We start from the raw sequence: 20,521 nt of genomic DNA, 5'->3' as shown, positions 1-20,521 counted from the left end.
CTCGTTCTAAACACCAGCACCTTTCAATCCCTCACCAGTTAAAAATACTGCATGTTTCTATTTTTTCCACCACAGTGGATGACCTCACATTCTTCACATTTATTTAATCTGTCATGTAATTTATTATAGATTAAGTCATTTAATCTATCTACATCCCCCTGCATTCTCCTCATACCCCATACTGCCACCAACTTTCCATCAACAAACCTGGGCTCCTCACACTTGGACTCCCCCATCCAAAATCATGGATTTGGATTGTGGTTAGGCTTTGGCACTGACCGTATGGAAGCGCACTGAAGGCCTTTTGAATGGCCAAATACACACAAAGAATTGTTTCCCTTTAACTATTCCGCTCATTAAACCTTAAATAACTCACAAATTTACCAAACATGATTGTCTTTTCATAAATTCATGCTGACTTTGCTCAATCTTTTATTACTTTTCTAAATGCTTTGCTACTGCTGCTTTAATTATCCAGCATTTTCTCTATCACCACTATAAAATTAAATGGTCTACTTTCCTTTTAAGAAATGTCATTACATTTGCCACCTTCCATTCTGTGGAAATCATACTAGAATCCTTGGAAAATCATTGGAAAATGACAGCCAGCTTATCCACATCTCAATCACCAGCTCTTCCAAAATATTTGGACTTAATACCTTGCAGTCTTATTAGTTTTAAATGCTAGTTTTTAATTTATTTGAACTCTAATCACTTGAGTTATGCAGTTTCCCACTATTCCAAGATTTCCAGCTCTGGCCTCGCATCCTACTTAGCTTTGGCCACATTTCTACCAGCTCCATTACATGGATGCTGGCAGCCAGCCCTAGTTCCCATACTGCTTATATTCAGACCTTGGCAAATCAAGATCACATAAAGAAAGCATGGCGGGGATGACATCAAAACATGAAAAATAAACTAAGGAAACAATAACAGAGGGAGAAATTTTTAGTATGTTGGATGTTAAAGGGGGAATCAGTATGTAGGAGGAAAGTAATAAAGAGAATAGCTCTGGAAAGTTAAGGTAACCATTTGTTAGCGAATGGTGAGGATATAAGAATTTATGAGTGTAAGAGTGGAATAGTAATAATGTTGAATCAACAGAGCAAGAAATACAAAGAGGTAAAGGTACAAGTGAAGGAAATGACTGCACAATAAGACCACAATGGGGAACAATGAGGGCCAGCAGTAAACATAGGGAAATGTTGTCAAAGAGGATAATCTTTAGAGGTAATAGAAGGTCATGAGAAGAATAGAATAGCTATAAAGGGTCATTTTAAAATTAAACAATGAAAAATAGTGGTGCTTCCCTGGAATCAGTACTGGACCACTATGTTTTTAAAACATATTAAAGGCTTAGACATTAGTATAGAGTAAAATTTCTAAATTTGTAAATAACACAAAACTTGGATTCCTGGTATACAGTAAGGAGAACTGTAGTAGACTGCAATAAGAGGTAACCTGGCGGAATGGATAAACATGGTAAAATTTAATACAGTGAATTGTGAAGTGATCCACTTAGGCAGAAAGAATATAGAATGACAATATCAAGTACATGGCACAATCCTTAGGATGTCCAAAACAGAGAAGTCTTCATTATACATACATCAGTCTTTGAAATTCGTGCAAGATGCTGAGGTGGCTAACAAAGTATGTGGGATTCTGGAATTCACAAATAGATACAAGCAAGGAAGTTACACTAAATGAGTATAAAATGCTGGTTAATCCATAGATGAAGTATTGCATCCAATATATCTTTTACACATGCCTTGAAAGGAAGAAAGAACTACACCGATGTAAATCCCCATAGCATTCTATGATCCTGTGACCTCTGTCTCAGGTTATTGTCAGAACATCCTTCAAGGCGTCAGGCCTTGGTTAGGTACTGAAAATCTGTGTCATCCAGCTGGCTGGAATGTTTAAGGTCATCTTCATCTCCTCACTGCTATAGTCTGAGGTTCCCACCTGCTTCAATAGGGTAGAAATCATATCATTGCCCAAGAAGACTAGCCTGAGCTGCCTAAATGACTATTGATCAGTAGTACTCACATTTACTATAATTAAACACTTTGAGAGGTTGGTCATAGCTAGAATTAACTCTGGCCTGAGCAAGGTCCTGGGCCTTCTACAATTTACCTAATGCAGCAATAAGTCTACAGCGGACACAATCTCACAGGCCCTCCACTCTGCTTTGAAGCACTTAGACAACAGCAAAACATTCGTCAAATTGTTCCTTATTGATTACAGTTTGGTGTTCAATATCATCACACCCTTAGTATTAATGACAAGACTTCTAAACTTTGGCCTTTGTACCTCCCTCTATAATTGGATCCTCAACTTCCCCATCAGAAGATGAGTCAGTACAGATTGGTGATAACATCTCCTGCTTGTTGACAATCTATACAGGCATAGACGCATCTCACAGCTGTGTGCTTAGCACACTGCTCTATTCTCTATTCTCATGACTGTGTGGCTAAGCACAGCTCAAATGCCATTTGTAAATTTGCAGATGACACCACTGTTAATGGTAAAATCTCAGATGGCATCAAGGAGGTGTACAGGGTGACATAGTTCAGCTGGATTAATGGTGTTGCAATAATAACTTTGCAATCAACCTCAGCATTATTAAGAAATTGCTCGTGGTCTTGAGGGAGGGCAAGTTGGGAGATCTTGCCCCAATCTTCATTGAGGAATCAGCAGTGGAAAAGGAGACCAGCTTTATGTTCCTAGGGGTCAACATCTCTGAGAATCTGTCCTGCAATTACAAAGAAGGCCCACCAGTGGCTCTACTTCATTAGGAGTCTGAGATTTGATGTTACCAAAGACTCTTGCAAATTTCTATATGGTGGAGTGCATTCTAACTGATTGCACGACAGTCTGGTATGGAGGCTGCAATGCACAGGATTGCAAGAGCCTGCAGACGGCTGTAGACTCAGCCAGCTTCATCACAGGCATACCCTCTTTACCACTGAGGACATCTTCAAGAAGTGGTGCCTTAAGAAGGGTACTCATTAAGGACCCTCACCATCATTTCAGAGATACAAAAGCATGAAGACCCACACTCAAGGATTCAAGAATAGCTTCTTTCCCTCTATTAACAGATTTCTGAATGATCCACAAACCAAGCTGTTATTTCTTTTTTGCACTGTTTTATTTTTTAATTTATAGCAATTTAATGTTTTTGCATTGTACTGCTGCTGCAAAACAGCAAATTTCACATTATCTAAAACAGTGATAATAAACCTGATTCTGATTTAAAAAGTAGGGGTTCAAGGATGAAGGACTGCAGCTACAGAATTAAACTGGTAAGCTGGGGTTATTTCCTTGGAGCAAAGGAAGTTGAGAGGCAATTTGATAAAACCATACAAAATAATGAATAAAAGTAAATCCTATAAATAGAGACAAGCTTTTCCAATTAGTAGATTCAAAAATCAAGGAGCACAGACTTAATGTTTTGGGCAAAATGCACAAGGAGATGTGAGGACTTTTTGTATATGAACAATTATGATCAGGTGTCCACTGCCACAAAGCTAGGGAGCGGGGTAGAAACGGGAATTCAAAACGCTCTTGAAAGAGAATAATTTGCAGGACAATGGAAAAACAGTGAGTGAATGGACTAATGGCATTGGAGGGCTAGATCTTTCTTTCTATGCCGAGCAATTCTATAATATTCTGGTTACAGTAAATGAAACACTATGGTATTATTTGTGTCATATCAATAAGGAATAAAAAAGCAGCATTGTTATATGTTACTAGGTTAGTAACCAGACTTCTGAATTACACTTCTAGAGATACATGTTTGAATCACACTATGACAACTGGTGAAGTTAATTCAAATATACAAACAAATCTTGAATTTTAGAAAAAGCTGCTACTGCAATACATAAAATGCCACCTAGTACACTAGACTGAAATCTCCTGCTTCTTAAGTTCCTCCATATTTCAGAGGCAATTATGGATAGGCAATCGACGTCAGTATTGTGAAATACGTTCACATCCCATGAATGGTTAAAAAAAACTACAATCTAATGTCTTTAGTAAAGCAAAAGCCAAGGCTCTCAACAAAGTGATTTGGAATTGGAAATAGAGTTGGTTTATTAATGTTACATGTGCAGTACCAAGATAGTGAAAAGCTTGACTTGAATATTGTTCATACAGATCAAATCTTTACACAGTTCATTAAGGTAGAACAAGGTAAAACAATAACAGAATGCAGAATAAATAATAAAAGCTACAGAGAAAATATGGTGTAGGTAGACAGTAAGGTGCAAGATCATAATGAGGTAGATTGTGTGTTCAAGAATCCATTTTATCATACTAAGGAAACATTTAATAATTTTATAACAGCAAAATAAAAGCTGTCTTTGAGCCTGGTAGTACATGCTTTCAGGCTTTTGTATCTTTTGCCTGATGAAAGAGGGGAGAAGAGAGAATGACTGGGTTGGATAGTATGTTTGATTATGTTGGCTGCTGTACTAAGACAGTGAGAAGCACAGACCATGGAGGGGAGACCGGTTTCTGTGATGTGTACAGCCATGTGAAAAGCAGTTGCTTAACCAAGCCAGAAAGGATGCAGCAATAAAAGTTAGTAAGGATCGACAGGGATATGCCAAATTGCTTTAGCCTCCTGTGGAAGCAGATCAATTGATGAGTTTTCCTGACTATGGCATCTACATGGTTGGACAAGGACAGGCTGTTGGTGGTGTTCACTCCTAGGAACTTGAAGCTTTCAACTCTCTCAACCTCAGCACTGCAGAAGAGTAGGCTTCTCTCTATTTCTCATCCATAATCTGTCTCTTAAGCAATTAAAACAGCCTAGATAGTAATATACTTAATTTTTGGCTGTGCAATTGGACTTTCATGTTTGACTGTACATTAGTTGCATTAGTTGAGCAAGGCCTGTTGGGACGTTTGAGAAGTGGGAGATCATGGAGTGCAGTAGAGACAGTTCCTTATGGACTTTATGCACCAGCTTAAAAAGTGAATGGAGCCTGTCAGGACTTGTCTGCAGAGTGGGAGATCACTTGGGTCAATAGTAACTCAGCAAAGGCCAATAAAATGAAGTGAGGTTTAAATGTAGCAGCCGTTGTATGAGTGGACTGAGTTAGAGTGGTCAGACTTTGGCCCAACAGGCTTGGGTGAGAACAGGCACAGGCTAGAACTTAAGTTTGAGAAGTTAAGAGATATAACAAGTGGTAGTTAGACAGTAGTATACTCCTCCAGTGAGATGTAGGATTTCTTAATTCACATCTGCAGGAAGTGTATCCAAATTCAGCTTCTGAATGACAAGTTCAAGGAATTGGAGCTGGATGCACTCAGAACCATCCTGGAGGCTGAAAATTCTTTGAACTTTTACTGACATGGTCACACTGAGAGTACAGGTTTCAGACAGTAGATGGGTGAACACCAGGAGAAGTAAAGGGCTAAGTAGTTAGTGCAGACCAAGTTATTGAGTATGGTTAAAGTGGAGATTGACAGGTTCTTGGCTAGTCAGGGCATCAAAGCTTACAAGGAGATGGCAGGAGAATGGGTTTAAGAGGGATAATAAATCAGCCATGATGGAATGGCAAAGAAGACTGGATGGGCTGAGTGGCCTAATTCTGCTTCTATGTCTTAAAGACAGATAGTGGGTATCTGACAGCTGTTCAACAGTTTTATTAATCAATAAATACTTCATACTGAGTGTGAAGAAGTGCACAATTCATCTGGACAGTGAATTAAGAATGTCAAAATTAGTCAAGTCACTAAAGTTCCGAAGTACTTTGGCAGTTCTGGTCATAACCCAGTAAGTGGGATATGATTAGTTTGAAGAAGGTGCTGAAGAGTTTCACTAGGATACTGTCTGGGATGCAATGATTTACTTGAGGACAGATTGAATAGCCTGGAGTCATTGATTTCTTTGGAGTAGAGGAGGCTGAGGGGTATTTGATGAAAATACACAAAATTATAAGATGCACAGAGGAGGTCATAAGAAATATTCTCCTATAAAAGTGCCAAAACTAGAGGATATAGGTTTAGAGTATAGGGGAAGAGGCTAAAAAAGGAGAACTTTTTTACCCAGAGAGTGATTGGAATTAAGAAAATACTGCCTGATTGGATGGTGGAAGTGGCTATTCACATAATTTAAGAAGTATCTAAATATTTCTCAATTAGGATTTCTAAGGCATAGAAGTCTACGGACCAAACACTGGTAATTGAGATTAAAGTCTATGGGTAGGCATGGAGATGGTAGCTGAAGGACTATATAACTGTAAGACTGTCAGGCCCAAGAAATGATTTGGTTAGAATGCTGATGTAAAAAATCACAAATGCTGGCAATCTGAAAGAAAAACTAAAAGTTCTGGAAGTAGCAAGTCGTGAAGCACGTGAGGGAAAAGAACAAAAGAGAAATGAAAAGTATTTCTATTTCCACCAAATGCTATTAACTTTGGTTCAATTCCCTGGAACGTAGAAGAATGAGGGGAGATTTGATAGAGGTATATAAAATTATGATGGGCATCGATAGAGTGAATGCAAGCAGGCTTTTTCCCCTGAGGTTAGGGGAGAAAAAAAACCAGAGGACATGGGTTAAGGGTGAAGGGGGATAAGTTTGAAGGGAACATGGGGGGGGGGGCTTCTTCACACAGAGTGTGGAGTGTGGGAGTGTGGAATGAGCTGCCAGATGAAGTGGTAAATGTAGGCACACTTTTAACGTTTAAGAAAAACTTGGAAAGGTACATGGATGAGAGGTGTATGGAGGGATATGGTCCAGGTGCAGGTCAGTGGGACTAGGCAGAAAAATGGTTCAGCACAGCCAAGAAGGGCCAAAAGGCCTCTTTCTATGCTGTAATGTTCTATGGTTCTAATTATAAGAGAATCCACTAACTTGGGCAACATAATATATTCTATGTTATTATGTGAATATCCCTAGCTATATTAATCGAATTGAGAAACTAAGTCAGTCTGTGTATTCACTCATACAGAGATTTCTCATTATGATCCATATTGTATTATTTCAACTTGATTTCATATCTAATTTAGATTTTCTTGGTAACAGAACTATCGATTAGCTGCTAACTCTTAATTTAAAAAGTTTCTTCAACTACTCTTCATCTATTTGTATACAAAACTTATGACAATTTGTTAAACTCCAAGCCTTCTAACACTAACATATAAACAAATGTTAAATGGCTACTTCATGAACAACTAAATAGTATCCAAGACAGGGCCAATGAATTAAATTTTATGGTGGCAATGTACTAAATTTGTTTGCATTTGTTGCCATTATACCAAGAAATTGATAACAGATTCTGAAATAGAGATGTGCTATTAAAAATAGAAACCTATAAATTATCAGTGTCTTCCTGCTCTACCACAGGGTAGGTTATTCTACAACTTTCACCAGCATGATATTCAGAAATTTGGAAACAGGCCAAAAAAAGCTATGGGAACCATTCACTTGGTAAAGTGCCCTAAAATGTTATCCACTGTTGCAAAAGTGCATTTTCAGTAGCATATTAAGTGATTATTATTGCTTAGCAAGCCTTCTTGTCCTAAATAAAAACTAATTTAAAGTAAATTCTATTAAATATTCCAAATTATAGGGATCGATCATTTATCGTTTTTAAAATTTATTTACATTATAGCTTAAAACATAATTAAATATGTATCTACACAAACACGAGGAAATCTGCAGATGCTGGAAATTCAAGCAACACACACAAAATGCTGGTGGAATGCAGCAGGCCAGGCAGCATCTATAGGAAGAAGTTCAGTCAACGTTTTGGGCTGAGACTCTTTGTCAGGACTACCTGAAAGAAGAGATAGTAAGAGATTTGAAAGTGGGAGGGGGAGGGGGAGATCCGAAATGACAGGAGAAGACAGGAGGGGGAGGGATGAAGCTAAGAGCTGGAACACCACCTTATATTCTGTCTGGGTAGCCTCCAACCTGATGGCATGAACATTGATTTCTCTAACTTCCGTTAATGCCCCTCCTCTCCTTCTTACCCCAGCCCTTATTTATTTATTTTCCCTTTTTATCCTTTTTCTCTCTCTGTTCCTCTCACAATCACTCCTTGCCTGCTCTCCATCTCCCTCTGGTGCTCCCCTCCCCCTTTCTTTCTCCCTAGGCCTCCCGTCCCATGATCTTCTCCAGCTGTGTATCCCTTTTGCCAATCACCTTTCCAGCTCTTAGCTTCATCCCTCTCCTTCCTGTCTTCTCCTATCATTTCGGATCTCCCCCTCCCCCCCACTATCTCTTCTTTTAGTTAGTCCTGACGAAGGGTCTTGACCCGAAACATCGATGGTATTTCTTCCTAAAGAAACTGCCTGGCCTGCTGCGTTCCACCAGCATTTTGTGTGTTGCTTAAATATGTATCTATATTGTTATACTCCAAAACTTCAGTTAAAGATCCTGCTTCAGTTTTTTATCTGCTAGAATTTTTTCCATGTGATTGGCTGTTCACCCAGCATTAAAATTGGATGCGAGTGGTTCTATAGAACTGATGTTTGGAATGACTGAGGTTAGAAGTGGGAAGCCCATTCCACAGAAATCATTATATTTTTCTGGGCAGACATCTTCAAGGCCAGCTGTTAGTGTTATTGCTTCACTGTTAACTGGAAAATTGTTATTTCTCAGTTTATCTAATTGAGAACCAATCATTACCTTCTTATTGGAGATGTAGTTGAAATAGAGTGCTCTCTTAAGACTCTTATGGCTAGTCCTTTTAAAATAAACACAGCTCAGTCTCTGGCTCCATGCTCTGTGTTTCTACCATATGAAAGAACCATTGTTTCAGATTCTAAGGCACACCATGCATAAATACAATGACTCTTTTCTTCAGTCTTGGGATCATGACTTCATTTGCTAATGTTTCTCCGCTTGTTTGATAATGTTTTCAACGTGAAACTGAAATTGATCTGTATTATAAGTAACTGCTACAACTTCAACAATACATAAAGGTGGCATTATGTCCTAGCCAGAGTAATTTTAGATGCATAATTATATTAGTAAGGGTTATATTGTACATTATAAATGTCTGTTTGAACACTCAATGTAAAGTATTGACCATCCACTGATAATAGGTGTCAGAATATAAAGATCTCCTTCACAACCCTGACTCATTTCGAAAATGAGACAAAAATGCTGATTTGAGGGTTCCACATCTATGTTGCTAATTCACATTGTTTTACAAATGTAAATCTTAGTGTAAACAAAAAAAAATCCTTATTATAGTTTCGACCAGTAGTTATTGGAAGTCTCAAATACTTCAATTCAAACCACCTCAATTTAAACAACAAAAATATCCATCCTCAAGATATGCTCACCTATTCATCATAGCTTTCAGCAATACAAAAATTATCAACAAGATAGTTTGTTGATGTCAGTTACTTTTTATTCACTTTGTTCTTTAGTCTATTTCTGTTTCGTCATTAGTTTGGAAGTGGGCAGAGCAATTACCTATTCTAATCCTCCTTCCCTTCCCCCTTCATTTTTATTCTGGTGTCCCTTTCCAGTCTGGAGGAAGGGTCTTGGCCCCAAATGTTGACTGTTTATTAACTTCCATTGATGCTGTCTGATCTGCTAAGTTCCTCCAGCACTTTGTGTGTGTGTGTGTTGTCCATTCTAATTGCCCTAAAGCAGGATTCATGGAAAATCCAGAAGTTTCAGGGTCATCATTATGATGATGTTATTTTTTAAATTCCAAATGATTAATTGAATTTAAATTCTACAGTTGTCTCATTGAGACTTGAAGTAAAGATGTTGGTTTATAAATTCAGACTATGGATTACTCATTTAGCCATTGCCATTCCGTTATAATTGATACTGTGTGAGAAACCTACCAATGAACCTTTTGATTGCTGTTGTAAATCAATTAACAAAATACATTTTATTCTTCAGGGGTGATCTCATTTTAGGTTAACACAGAAACGTAGAAAACCTACAGCACAATACAGGCCCTTCGGCCCACAAAGTTGTGCTGAATATATCCCTATCTTAGAAATGACTAGGTTTACCTATAGCCCTCTATTTTACTATGCTCCATGTATCTATCTAATAGTCTCTTAAAAGACCCTATCATATCTGCCTCAACACCGTTGCTGGCAGCCCATTCCATGTACTCACCACTCTGAGTAAAAAACTTACTCCTGACATCTCCTCTGTACCTACTCCCCAACAACTTAAACCTGTGGCAACCATTTCAGCCCTGGGAAAAAGCCTCTGACTATCCATACGATCAAAGCCTCTCATCATCTGATACACCTCTATCAGGTCCCCTCTTGTCCTCCGTCGCTCCAAGGCGAAAAGTCTGAGTTCATTCAACCTATTCTCATAAGGCATGCTCCCCAATCCAGGCAACATCCTTGTAAATCTCCTCTGCACCCTTTCTATGGCTTCCACATCCTTCTTGTAGTGAGGCGACCAGAACTGAGCACAGTACTCCAAGTGGGGTCTGACCAGGGTCCTATATAGCTGTAATATTACCTCTCAGCTTCTAAATTCAATTCCATGATTGATGAAGGCCAATACACCATATGCCTTCTTAACCAAAGAGTCAACCTGCACAGCTGCTTTGAGTGTCCTATGGACTCAGACTCCAAGATCTATCTGATCCTCCACACTGCCAAGAGTCTTACCATTAATACTATATTCTATCATCGTGTTTGACCTACCAAAATGAACCACCTCACACTTATCTGGGTTGAACTCCATCTGCCACTTCTCAGCCCAGTTTTGCATCCTATCAATGTCCCGCTGTAACCTCTGACAGCCCTCCACACTATCCACAACACCTCCAACCTTTGTGTCATCAGCAAACTTACTAACCCATCCCTCCACTTCCTCATTCAAGTCATTTATAAAAATCACGAAGAGTAAGGGTCCCAGAACAGATCCCTGAGGCACACCACTGGTGACCGACCTCCATGCAGAATATGATCCATTTACAACCACTCTTTGCCTTCTGTGGGCAAGCCAGTTCTGGATCCACAAAGCAAATTCCCCTTGGATCCCATGCCTCCTTACTTTCTGAATAAGCCTTGCATGGTGTATCTTATCAAATGCCTTGCTGAAATCCATATACGCTACATCTACTGCTCTTCCTTCATCAATGTGTTTAGTCACATCCTCAAAAAATTCATCAGGCTCGTAAGGCACGACCTGCCCTTGACAAAGCCATGCTGACTACTCCTAATCATATTATACCTCTCCAAATGATCATAAATCCTGCTTCTCAGGATCTTCTCCATCAACTTACCAACCACTGAGGTAAGACTCACTGGTCTATAATTTCCTGGGCTATCTCTGCTCCCTTCCTTGAATAAAGGAACAACATCTGCAACCCTCCAATCCCCCAGAACCTCTCCCGTCCCCAGTGATGATGCAAAGATCATCGCCAGAGGCTCAGCAATCTCCTCCCTTGCCTCCCACAGTAGCCTGGGATACATCTCATCCGGTCCCGGCAATTTATCCATCTTGATGCTTTCCAAAAGCTGCAGCACATGTTCTTTCTTAATATCTACATGCTCAAGCTTTTCAGTCTGCTGCAAGTCAGCACTATAATCACCAAGATCCTTTTCCATAGTGAATACTGAAGTAAAGTATTCATTAAGTATCTCTGCTATTTCCTCCGGTTCCATACACACTTTCCCATTGTAACACTTGATAGGTCCTATTCTTTCACGTCTTACCCTCTTGAAACAATTTTGCCTGTGTTGTCTGAACATGATAGCAATAGTAATCCACGTTGTTCAATTGTAGAGCCCAGTGGGTTGTAGTACAGAGGGCACAGAAGTGGAAGTACACGGTTGTTGCCTGAAAGTGTTGCACTGAAGCTTGTTGGCCCTGTTTCCAACTAACATGGAAAACTTGGGAGGAAAACTTTCAGTGCAACACTTTCAGGCAACAACTATGTACTTCCACTTCTGTGCCCTCTGTACTACAACCCACTGGGCTCTACATTCTCTATGGAAGTTTCCTGGTTTGACTTCCCAAAAATTAACATCTCTGAATTGAACACCATCTGTCATTTCTTGGCCCTTTTATCTAGCTGATCAAGATCTTCAAGTAGTTTTTGATAGTCTTCTTCATTTTACTCAATATCACTTACTTTAGTGTCATCAGCAAACTTACTGACCAGGCCTTGTACTCATCTTTACTGTTGAGTGATCCCATATGAAGGCATTTACACTTATAACATGGGATTCAATTGGAAATATGAGTTTTGAATCAAGGTAAATTATGATATAGATGTTTTTTTAAATTTAGAGATACAGCGCAGAACAGGCCTTTCTGGTCCAAACTGTCAACCAATGTAACCCCTAGACTAATCACAGGTCAATTTACAATGACCAATTAACAGGTTCATCTTTGGACTGTTGGAAGAAACTGGAGCATCTGGGGGAAACCCATGTGGTCACAGGAAGGACTTACAAACCTTTTACAGAGAGTGCTGGTAATGAACTCGAAACTCCTGAGTTGTAATAGCTATGCTAACTGCTATGCTACTGTGGCAAAAATTCTTTTCAGACAATGAAAACCCTCCAAAACACAGTGGTCACTACATGTGCTGAATTACTAAATGTTTGTATTTATATGGTTAAATTTTTAACAGCATTTAATAGCAGATACCATTTACATGGTCTGTTGCTGCTTTTTGGGTATTTATCAGAAATGTCTGTTATGCCTGTTGCATAATTTAGAGGGTGTTAACCCAATTCATTTATATTTATGCAAAGAATTAAAAGTAATGCACATTAAAGAGAAATGTGCAGTCATGATATTATCATTCACAGGAAACCAATGTCTGGCTTAGATATGCTGCAAATTCAAGAAAGCCAACTTTTGATTAAAGCTCAGATAGAGGTAAAAAAATCAAATAAAGTCATTTCAACTTAATTTAAAATTAAAAAATAAGTAAATACATATGGAAATTTTTTACTTTATATGAAGTTTTAATCCTTTCTTTAGAATATTAGAAACCTGATTTTTGTTTAAACAAGTAATATACAGAAAATACATTTATTCATATTTCTCTTTGATTTTTTAAAGTAAAAATAAAACAATGGAAGTAACTGAATTCCAAAAGCATCCTTCACCAAAAATGATGTGCAATGCTTTACTTAGAATCCATCAAGTTACCTACTGTGGCATGCATACAGCTAAATAAACACAACATTCATCTAAAATGTAGTGCAATTAAGACTATTTGAAAGAGAGAAACTTAGAAATTTATTGGTGTCAGCAGAGGCATGTCAGATCACAGCTCTGTGGCCTGCCCATGAAAATTTGGTTTTGGTTCTGCTGCTTAACAATGTAGTAGTGCCCAAGGCATTAAATGCCAGTGAATCAGCCACATATTAGTGTACGGCTTTACATTTATGTGGTGTTCATGATGAAAAATATTTGGGGCAGGGTTGGAAAATTTCATTTTAGATGATAGCAAGTTAGGCAACTGCAATTTAGGGGTACTTGGTAGGTTTATTATGATTTGGGAGCAACCACTATTAAATAGCATAAAGCACATTACACCAGTTGAAGCCAGACCGGTCTTTTATAAAATGGTTGGTAGTCACCCGACTGTGTAATTATTTGAAATGTGAAACATCGGCATCATTTCTTTCCAACATGAGTGATGTCTGCCATATCATCTATATTACATTCAGTAGATACAAAACTTGATCTTGTGAAACAAAGGGTCCTGCCTGAGCAGACCCTAGCCCACAGATTTTGGGCTAGAAACTGTTTACAAGTGGGTACCCTTGAAGTTTAAGATACTATTTGAGTTTCAAGCAAGTCAAACTCTCAACTAGCTCAAACAAAATTCAATTATACATTCAGATTGTAGGTGAATAAACAAGAGCAATTTGATGGTTTCTGAAAACAGTGAAAATTAACATATGTCCAAGTTGTATCACAAATGTACACATCTGAAATCATTTATTTTTTAAAAACCTACTAAGCAGTAATCAATAGCAATTTTATGTACACTGATTTACCTCAACAACCAATATCAAAGATTATTTGCTTGTGAATTATTATCTAATTCATCAGGAAAAAAATTGTAGACAGAGGGCAGGTATAAATTGCACAAGATTTTGATGTTCTCATATTTATTAAATTAAAAGGAGATCCTGATGGATTTTATAGAACAATAAACAGTAATATAACCCAAAAGATTCTGAATATTTTTGCAGCATCATAAAATACATCACAAAGCCCAGATTTAATTTTATAATACAGAGCAAACAACAGCAATCTTAACACTACATTAATATATATTTGTTTTACTAAATCTTTTCTTTGACTACAAAATACAATATACATGAAAAATAGTGGAAGTATGGAAGTTTTGTTAAAATAGGTTGCAGATGATCTGTGACATACCAGAAAATGGAGTATTTCAGATATTTAAATTATTCTTGGATTTGTCAGAATTTAAAGGACTAAAAGATCTGGCACTTTTGGGATCTCTTGGGGGATTCGGTGAACTAGACTCTCGTGAGTGCACATATGGTCGGGACAGCCATTGTTGGGGGTGGATGCTGCATAGATGTCTGTTGGCAAAACATGAACCAGTGGTCAGCTCCATTACTTCATGCTGATTAAAGCATTGAGCAAGATTAAAATTATCGAAGATGAAAGCGGAAAACGAACAGGTGTTAAATGCCATCTGCTTGCATTTCACTGGTCTCCCTCTCTTCTTGCTACTACCATTGGGTGGAAGGTGCAGGATTCTTGGTCTCATGCTGCCTGGTTCAGGAGCCACTGTTGCCTTGAAGCCACTGGGCTCCTGGATGGGCTTCACTCGCCTCAGCACTGAACGGGGTTCTGCAGCTGTGAGTTCACTTTCTAGGACTCTGCAATTCATGTTCCATGTGTTCTTGTTTCTTTTTTTTTCTACTTGCACAATTTGTTCAAGGCACTTCAGCGCTGAACTGTCTCTGCAACAATGGCCTGTGGTCATCAGGTTCCTGGACTGGCTTCACTTGCCTCAGTGCCAAAATGGCTCCATGTCTGTAGGCTCACTTTTGAGGACTCTGTGGTTAATCTTCTGTGTGTTATTTGTTTACTTTTTTAATGTCTGTATGATTTGTTCTTTTTTCACATATTGGGTGTTTCTTGTACAGGGTTTTTTAAAAAACGGTTTCTATTGTGTTTCTTTGTTTTGTGGTTGCCTGCAAGAAGATGAATCTCAAAGTTGTATACAGGATACATACTTTGATAATAAATGTACTTTGAACTTTTAACTTTGGAATAACATTTTCAACTATAATAAATTTAAATGCTAAATTTGAATGAAGCAAGAAAAATAGTGGAAGATTTATTTACCTGTACAACCAGTTGTCCCTTTCTTTACAGAGTACCCCAGTTCACAGTGACAGATGAATGATCCTCTTGTATCCTCGCAGGTGCCACTAAGACATATGTTCGGATTAAGTTCACATTCATTAACATCTGCAGGTCAGAATTTAAAGATTACAGTATATATCAAGTATCAACACATTAACTTTTAAGAGAAGTTCTACTGTTGAATAATGCTCTTTTAAACATTACTAAATTCTGTTTTATTTTCACTACAAACTCATATTGCCTGCCTAAAAATTAAGCAACAACTCCAGAAATGAGAAAAGAATTCGGTCTAACCTAGACATGTCTTCATATCCTCTGATGCCATAAATCCATCATAGCACAGGCAATGATATTCTCCAGGTATATTGACACATTGCCCTCCATCACAAATGTCAGGATTGTCTTCACATTCGTCAATATCTGAAAGAAAATAATAGTTTACATCATTGTCATGTTTCAGCATGCATTCCAACACAAAGTATAATGTAATGTAAAACATAACATCAGATGTAAATACGAACCAGCAACACCACCATGTTTCTGATGAAGAGTTGATTAAAGTTCCTTTTGTATGTTTAGTAAGAACAAAGATCCCATGATACAAGTCATGACAGTGTTTCCATATTCACTCAAGTTATCACTGGTAATGCTGGTATTTATTGATTGGTTAACTGTTCTCCCACCATGAAGTTAGGTAGGATTTAGACCCTGAGCGCCCAGTTAAGTGGTGGAGGTCACGTGTTCAAGAGATGTTGTTGAGGGATGTTACAATGCGTCGTGTAGATGCCACACAGAGACTGAATTTAATTGAATTGGGTTGAATTGGTTTATTATTGTCACATACACTTTATAGCCACTTTATTGGGTACACCCACACCTTCTTGTAAGTACAAATATCTAATCAGCCTATCATGTGGCAGCAACAATGCGTAAAAGCATGCAAACGTTATCTAAAGGTTCAGTTGATGTTCAGACCAAACAATAGAATGGGGAAGAAATGTGTTCTAAGTGACTTTTACCGTGGAATGATTGTTGGCGCTAGGGGTGGGGTGGTTTGAGTATCTCAGAAAGGGCTGACCTCCTGAGATATTCATCCAAAACAGTCTATAGAGTTTTCAGAGAATGAAGCAAAAAACAAAAGTGAGCACAAGTTCTGTTGGCAACAATGCCTTGTTAATGAGATAGGACAGAGAAGAATGGCTAGACTGGTTAAAGCTGACAAAAAGGTGTCAGGAACTCAGATAATCATGCACAACAACAATGGTGTGCAGAACAGCATCTCTGAAAGCACAACACATTAAACCTTGAAGTGGATGGGCTACAGCAGCAAAAGATCACACCGGGTTCCACATAATAAGTGGCCACTGAGTGTATGCTGCAGTACACTGAAAAGCTTGTCTTGCATACTGTTCAGACAAATCAAATCATTACACAGTGCATTGAGGTAGTACAAAATAAAACAAGAGCAGAATGCAGAGCATAGCTACACAGAAAGTGCAGCCATGAGTAGTAAATTAACTATTTTCTTTATACTGGGGGCACAGACATAATTCTAGAATAGTATGTTGCCTCTTTCACACCAAAGTTCACCCTTGAAGAGGGTATTATTTGGAGATTGTCCAGTTAGGGTATATGGATAGAATTTAGGAACAAGATTGGATATGCCTTTGATGGAACTATATTGGAGGCACTTCCAAGTCAATAGGAATAAGAAGACCCATCTGCTCTTCTTATAAGTCTCATAACTATCATAGATAGTTGTAAGAATAATAGTAATAGTGGAAAATTTCAACTTCCTCAGTACTGACTAAACCACCTGTAGTGCAGGACTTTGTCAAAGTATGCATACTGTGATAATAAATGTACTTTGAATTTGCTGGAGGGGTTCAGAGGGACAGGGTCTACCAGCATTTGAATAGATAACACCTGATCAAAGATAGTTAACAAAATTTTGTGCATGGCATATTGTGTCTAACAAATTAGAGCTTTTTGATGAGGTAACCAAGGGGATAGATGAAGGCAGGGTGTAGATATTGCCCGTACTGACTTTAGCAAGGTCTTTGACAAGGTACTGCATGGTAGACTAGTCTGGAAGGTTAATGTGCAAGGGATTCAATGAGAGTTAGCTAACTGGATTCATAATTGATTTGATGGTAGGAAGCAGATGGCAGTGATGGAAAGTTGTTTTTCAGAATGGAGAACTGTGACTAGTGATGTGCCACAGTGACTTGTGCTGGGACTTCTACTGTTTGATATTTATATAAATGCTTTTGGAAAGGTTATTCCCAAAAGGGCTTAACAGTGTGAATTGATATCTTACCAATATCTCAATACCTGCGCTTTACCTGTGCAAGTTCGCTGGTCTGGTAGCAAGGCATAACCATTCCTACAGCTGCATTCATAACTGCCTTCAGAATTTGTGCAGTAATTCTCACATCCTCCATTCGATATTGTGCATTCATCAATATCTGTAATAAAAATTAGGCTGTAATTTTTAAGTGTTTGGATAGGGCAGTGATTAAAATTTTAAACTCTGAATAAAGGTGGAGAATTACACATATGTTCCAAGAATTATGTTAGGACAACCCAGCAACTATATTCATGACAGTGTAATTGTTAATGGTGTGGCATTTATTAGAAATGACAATCTAGAATATCTCAAGGATACGTAAACTAAAACTGGTTATGGTCAATTAATAAACAACTTTTTTGATCAGGTAACAAGAGAGGATTTATGAAGGTAAAATATTTAATATCCTATGCATGGATTCAGAATAGATTTTTGGTAAAGTGTTACATGAAAGGCCTGCCAGCAAAACTAAAGCAGTGGAATGAAAGGACAAGCATGGATGCAAAATTGTTATGGGAATATAAACACAGACATAAGAGATGCAGATGCTGGAAATGTGGAGCAACACAGTCAAAATTTCTGAGGAACTCAGATCATTCAGACTCTATGAAGAAAATGATTTGTCAACATTTTGGCCTGAGACCCTTCATCAGGACTGAAAAGAAAGAGAGCAGAAGCCAGAATAAAATGGTTGAGTGAGGAGCACAAGTTGGTGATTGATAGGTGAAATCAGGTGAGAGGGAGAAGGTAGATAGGTGGGAATGATGTGATGGGTTTAGAATTGACTCGTGGAAGAGGCAAAGGGCTGAAGAAACGGAATCTGATAGGAAAGTACAGAGGACCACGGAATAAAGGGAAGAAGGTAGGAAATCAGATGGAGAAAGGTATGGGTGATGGTCAGGGGAAGGGAAAGAGAAGGGATAAAAGGCCAGAGGGATAAGGATAAACAATGGCTGGGCAATAGAGGGGAGTGGTTACTGGAAGTTATATGTTGATGTTATGTTGGAGGCTACTAACAGTTCAGATTCTATCCTTCATTTAGTTTACAAGTGCACAATTTCAAAATTTGTAGATCAGGTAACATCTGAAAGCATGATAACCAGAAGAATGTAAGCTATTACAGGAAAACAGGCAGGTGGACATGTAATGGAGGAAACCTAATGCAGCAATACATTTTGTTAGGAAGATAGAGAAGTGATTTTATAATCTAAAGTAGTGGTCACCAACCTTTTTAAGCTCATGATCCCCTACCTCAGCCTTAGTGAAAAGGTGAGATCGACCCCAGATCAATTAGTCACACACATGCGCACTGGGGCAGAAAAGACCGGAAGTAAAACCCCACAATCCGGAAGTAGAAATAATGCATAAACACCAGGGGTGCCCACCGTTTTTTGCACCGCGGACCGGTTTAATGTTGACAATATTCTTGCGGACTGGTCGGGGGGGGGGGGGGTGGTGGTGTTAAACATGACAGGAATACAGCGATACTCGAAGCAGGTTCCTTATGTACAGTCTATTCTGCAATTTAGTTTTCGTGGCTCCTGGCACTTAGCTGCTGTCTCATGCTGCTCATGTTTTTTCCGCTGAAAAAACTCAACGGGTTCATCTTTAAATGCAGGGTGCTTGGAGTAAGGGTAATGAAGCAGTTTTGAGGGCTTCATTGCCTCATGAGACAGCCTCCCGGCCCGAACTCCAGCCTCTGCCCGCCAGACGCCTTGGCCAGGTGCGGCTGGTCGTGGGTGGGGTGAGAGGACAAGGTGAGGGGCAGAGGTCCCCGTGCCGGGGCCACGGCAGTCGCAGTCCGGAGTGAGCGCCCAGGCGAGTGAGGAGAGTGACAGCCCCCCCCCCCCCCCCGAAGGATCTATCGGCCAAGAAAAGTTTGTTTCAGTAGATCGCAGCAAGGTAGCTGCTCTGCTACTTACGAAATGCTGAGCCCAAATTAGGTCATCTGCGAATATTTTAGCACTGGGTTCCTCACAAACATTTGGTGTGCTAAGCATGTTTAGAGGCGGCGCCCATCTGTCTGCACTCCAGGCCAGTAGCATCAGCACTTCCTGCCGGCCGCGCTGTGGGCCAGTAGCATTGGCACTTCCCGCTAGCCGCGCAAGGCGAACACTGGCGCAAGGGTGTCACTGCATTTAGGCGACTGGTGACCTCGCGTGGGTTCAAGTTCAACAGTGGGCATGACCTCGCAGTGGTTGGGGACCACTGAAGTACATTGTGTAGTGCCAGGGAGCTATATGCATATGCAGTGGGCAGAAAGAACGGAACTAAAACCTCGCAACCTGGAAACAATCTCTCAACAGTAGTTGTGTATTTCTTTTTCTTTTTTTTTTCAGGATCTACTGGGAAAGTCTCAAAGATCAACCAGTCAATCACGATCGATGAGTTGGCGACCACTAATCTAGAGCATACAATTCTGAAGAAGATGCATGAATGTAAAAATTTAGGCAAGACAGTGCCTATAAAATGTATTCACCCACCTTGAAAGTTTTAATGTTCTATTGTTTTACAATATTGAATCAGAGTGGATTTAATTTGGCTTTTTTGACACTGATCACAGAAGACTCTTTCGTGTCAAAGTGAAAACAAATCTCTACAAATTGATCTAAATTAATTACAAATATAAAACAATATATAATTAATTGCATAATTATTCACCCCCTTTAAGCCAGTATTTAGTAGATGCGCCTTGAGTCTGTATAGATAGGACTCAATCAGCTTTGCACATCTGGACACTGCAATTTTTTCTCATTCTTCTTTACAGAACTGCTCAAGCTCTGTCACATTGCATGAGGATTGTGAGTTAACAGCTCTTTTCAAGTTCAGCCACAAACTGT

The 20,521-nt window shown here is 39.0% G+C and overlaps 1 protein-coding gene across 1 annotated transcript in view; it reads right to left on the bottom strand.

The window, feature by feature from the left end:
• The window catches only part of LOC140714122 (fibrillin-1-like), a 410,633-nt gene that overhangs the window by 124,371 nt on the left and 265,741 nt on the right, over window positions 1-20,521 (bottom strand). The window contains exons 29-31 of the mRNA XM_073024910.1: window positions 17,677-17,799; window positions 15,626-15,751; window positions 15,311-15,436 (exon numbers count right to left, since the gene is read on the bottom strand). Of these exons, the coding sequence (XP_072881011.1) occupies window positions 15,311-15,436; window positions 15,626-15,751; window positions 17,677-17,799 (375 nt within the window). The remainder of the gene's footprint in view (window positions 1-15,310; window positions 15,437-15,625; window positions 15,752-17,676; window positions 17,800-20,521) is intronic.

Source organism: Hemitrygon akajei, chromosome 21 (assembly GCF_048418815.1).
Source record: "Hemitrygon akajei chromosome 21, sHemAka1.3, whole genome shotgun sequence".
Taxonomy (NCBI): domain Eukaryota; kingdom Metazoa; phylum Chordata; class Chondrichthyes; order Myliobatiformes; family Dasyatidae; genus Hemitrygon; species Hemitrygon akajei.
The sequence above is the reverse complement of the archived record's forward strand: the minus strand, read 5'-3'. Positions and strand labels throughout refer to the sequence as shown.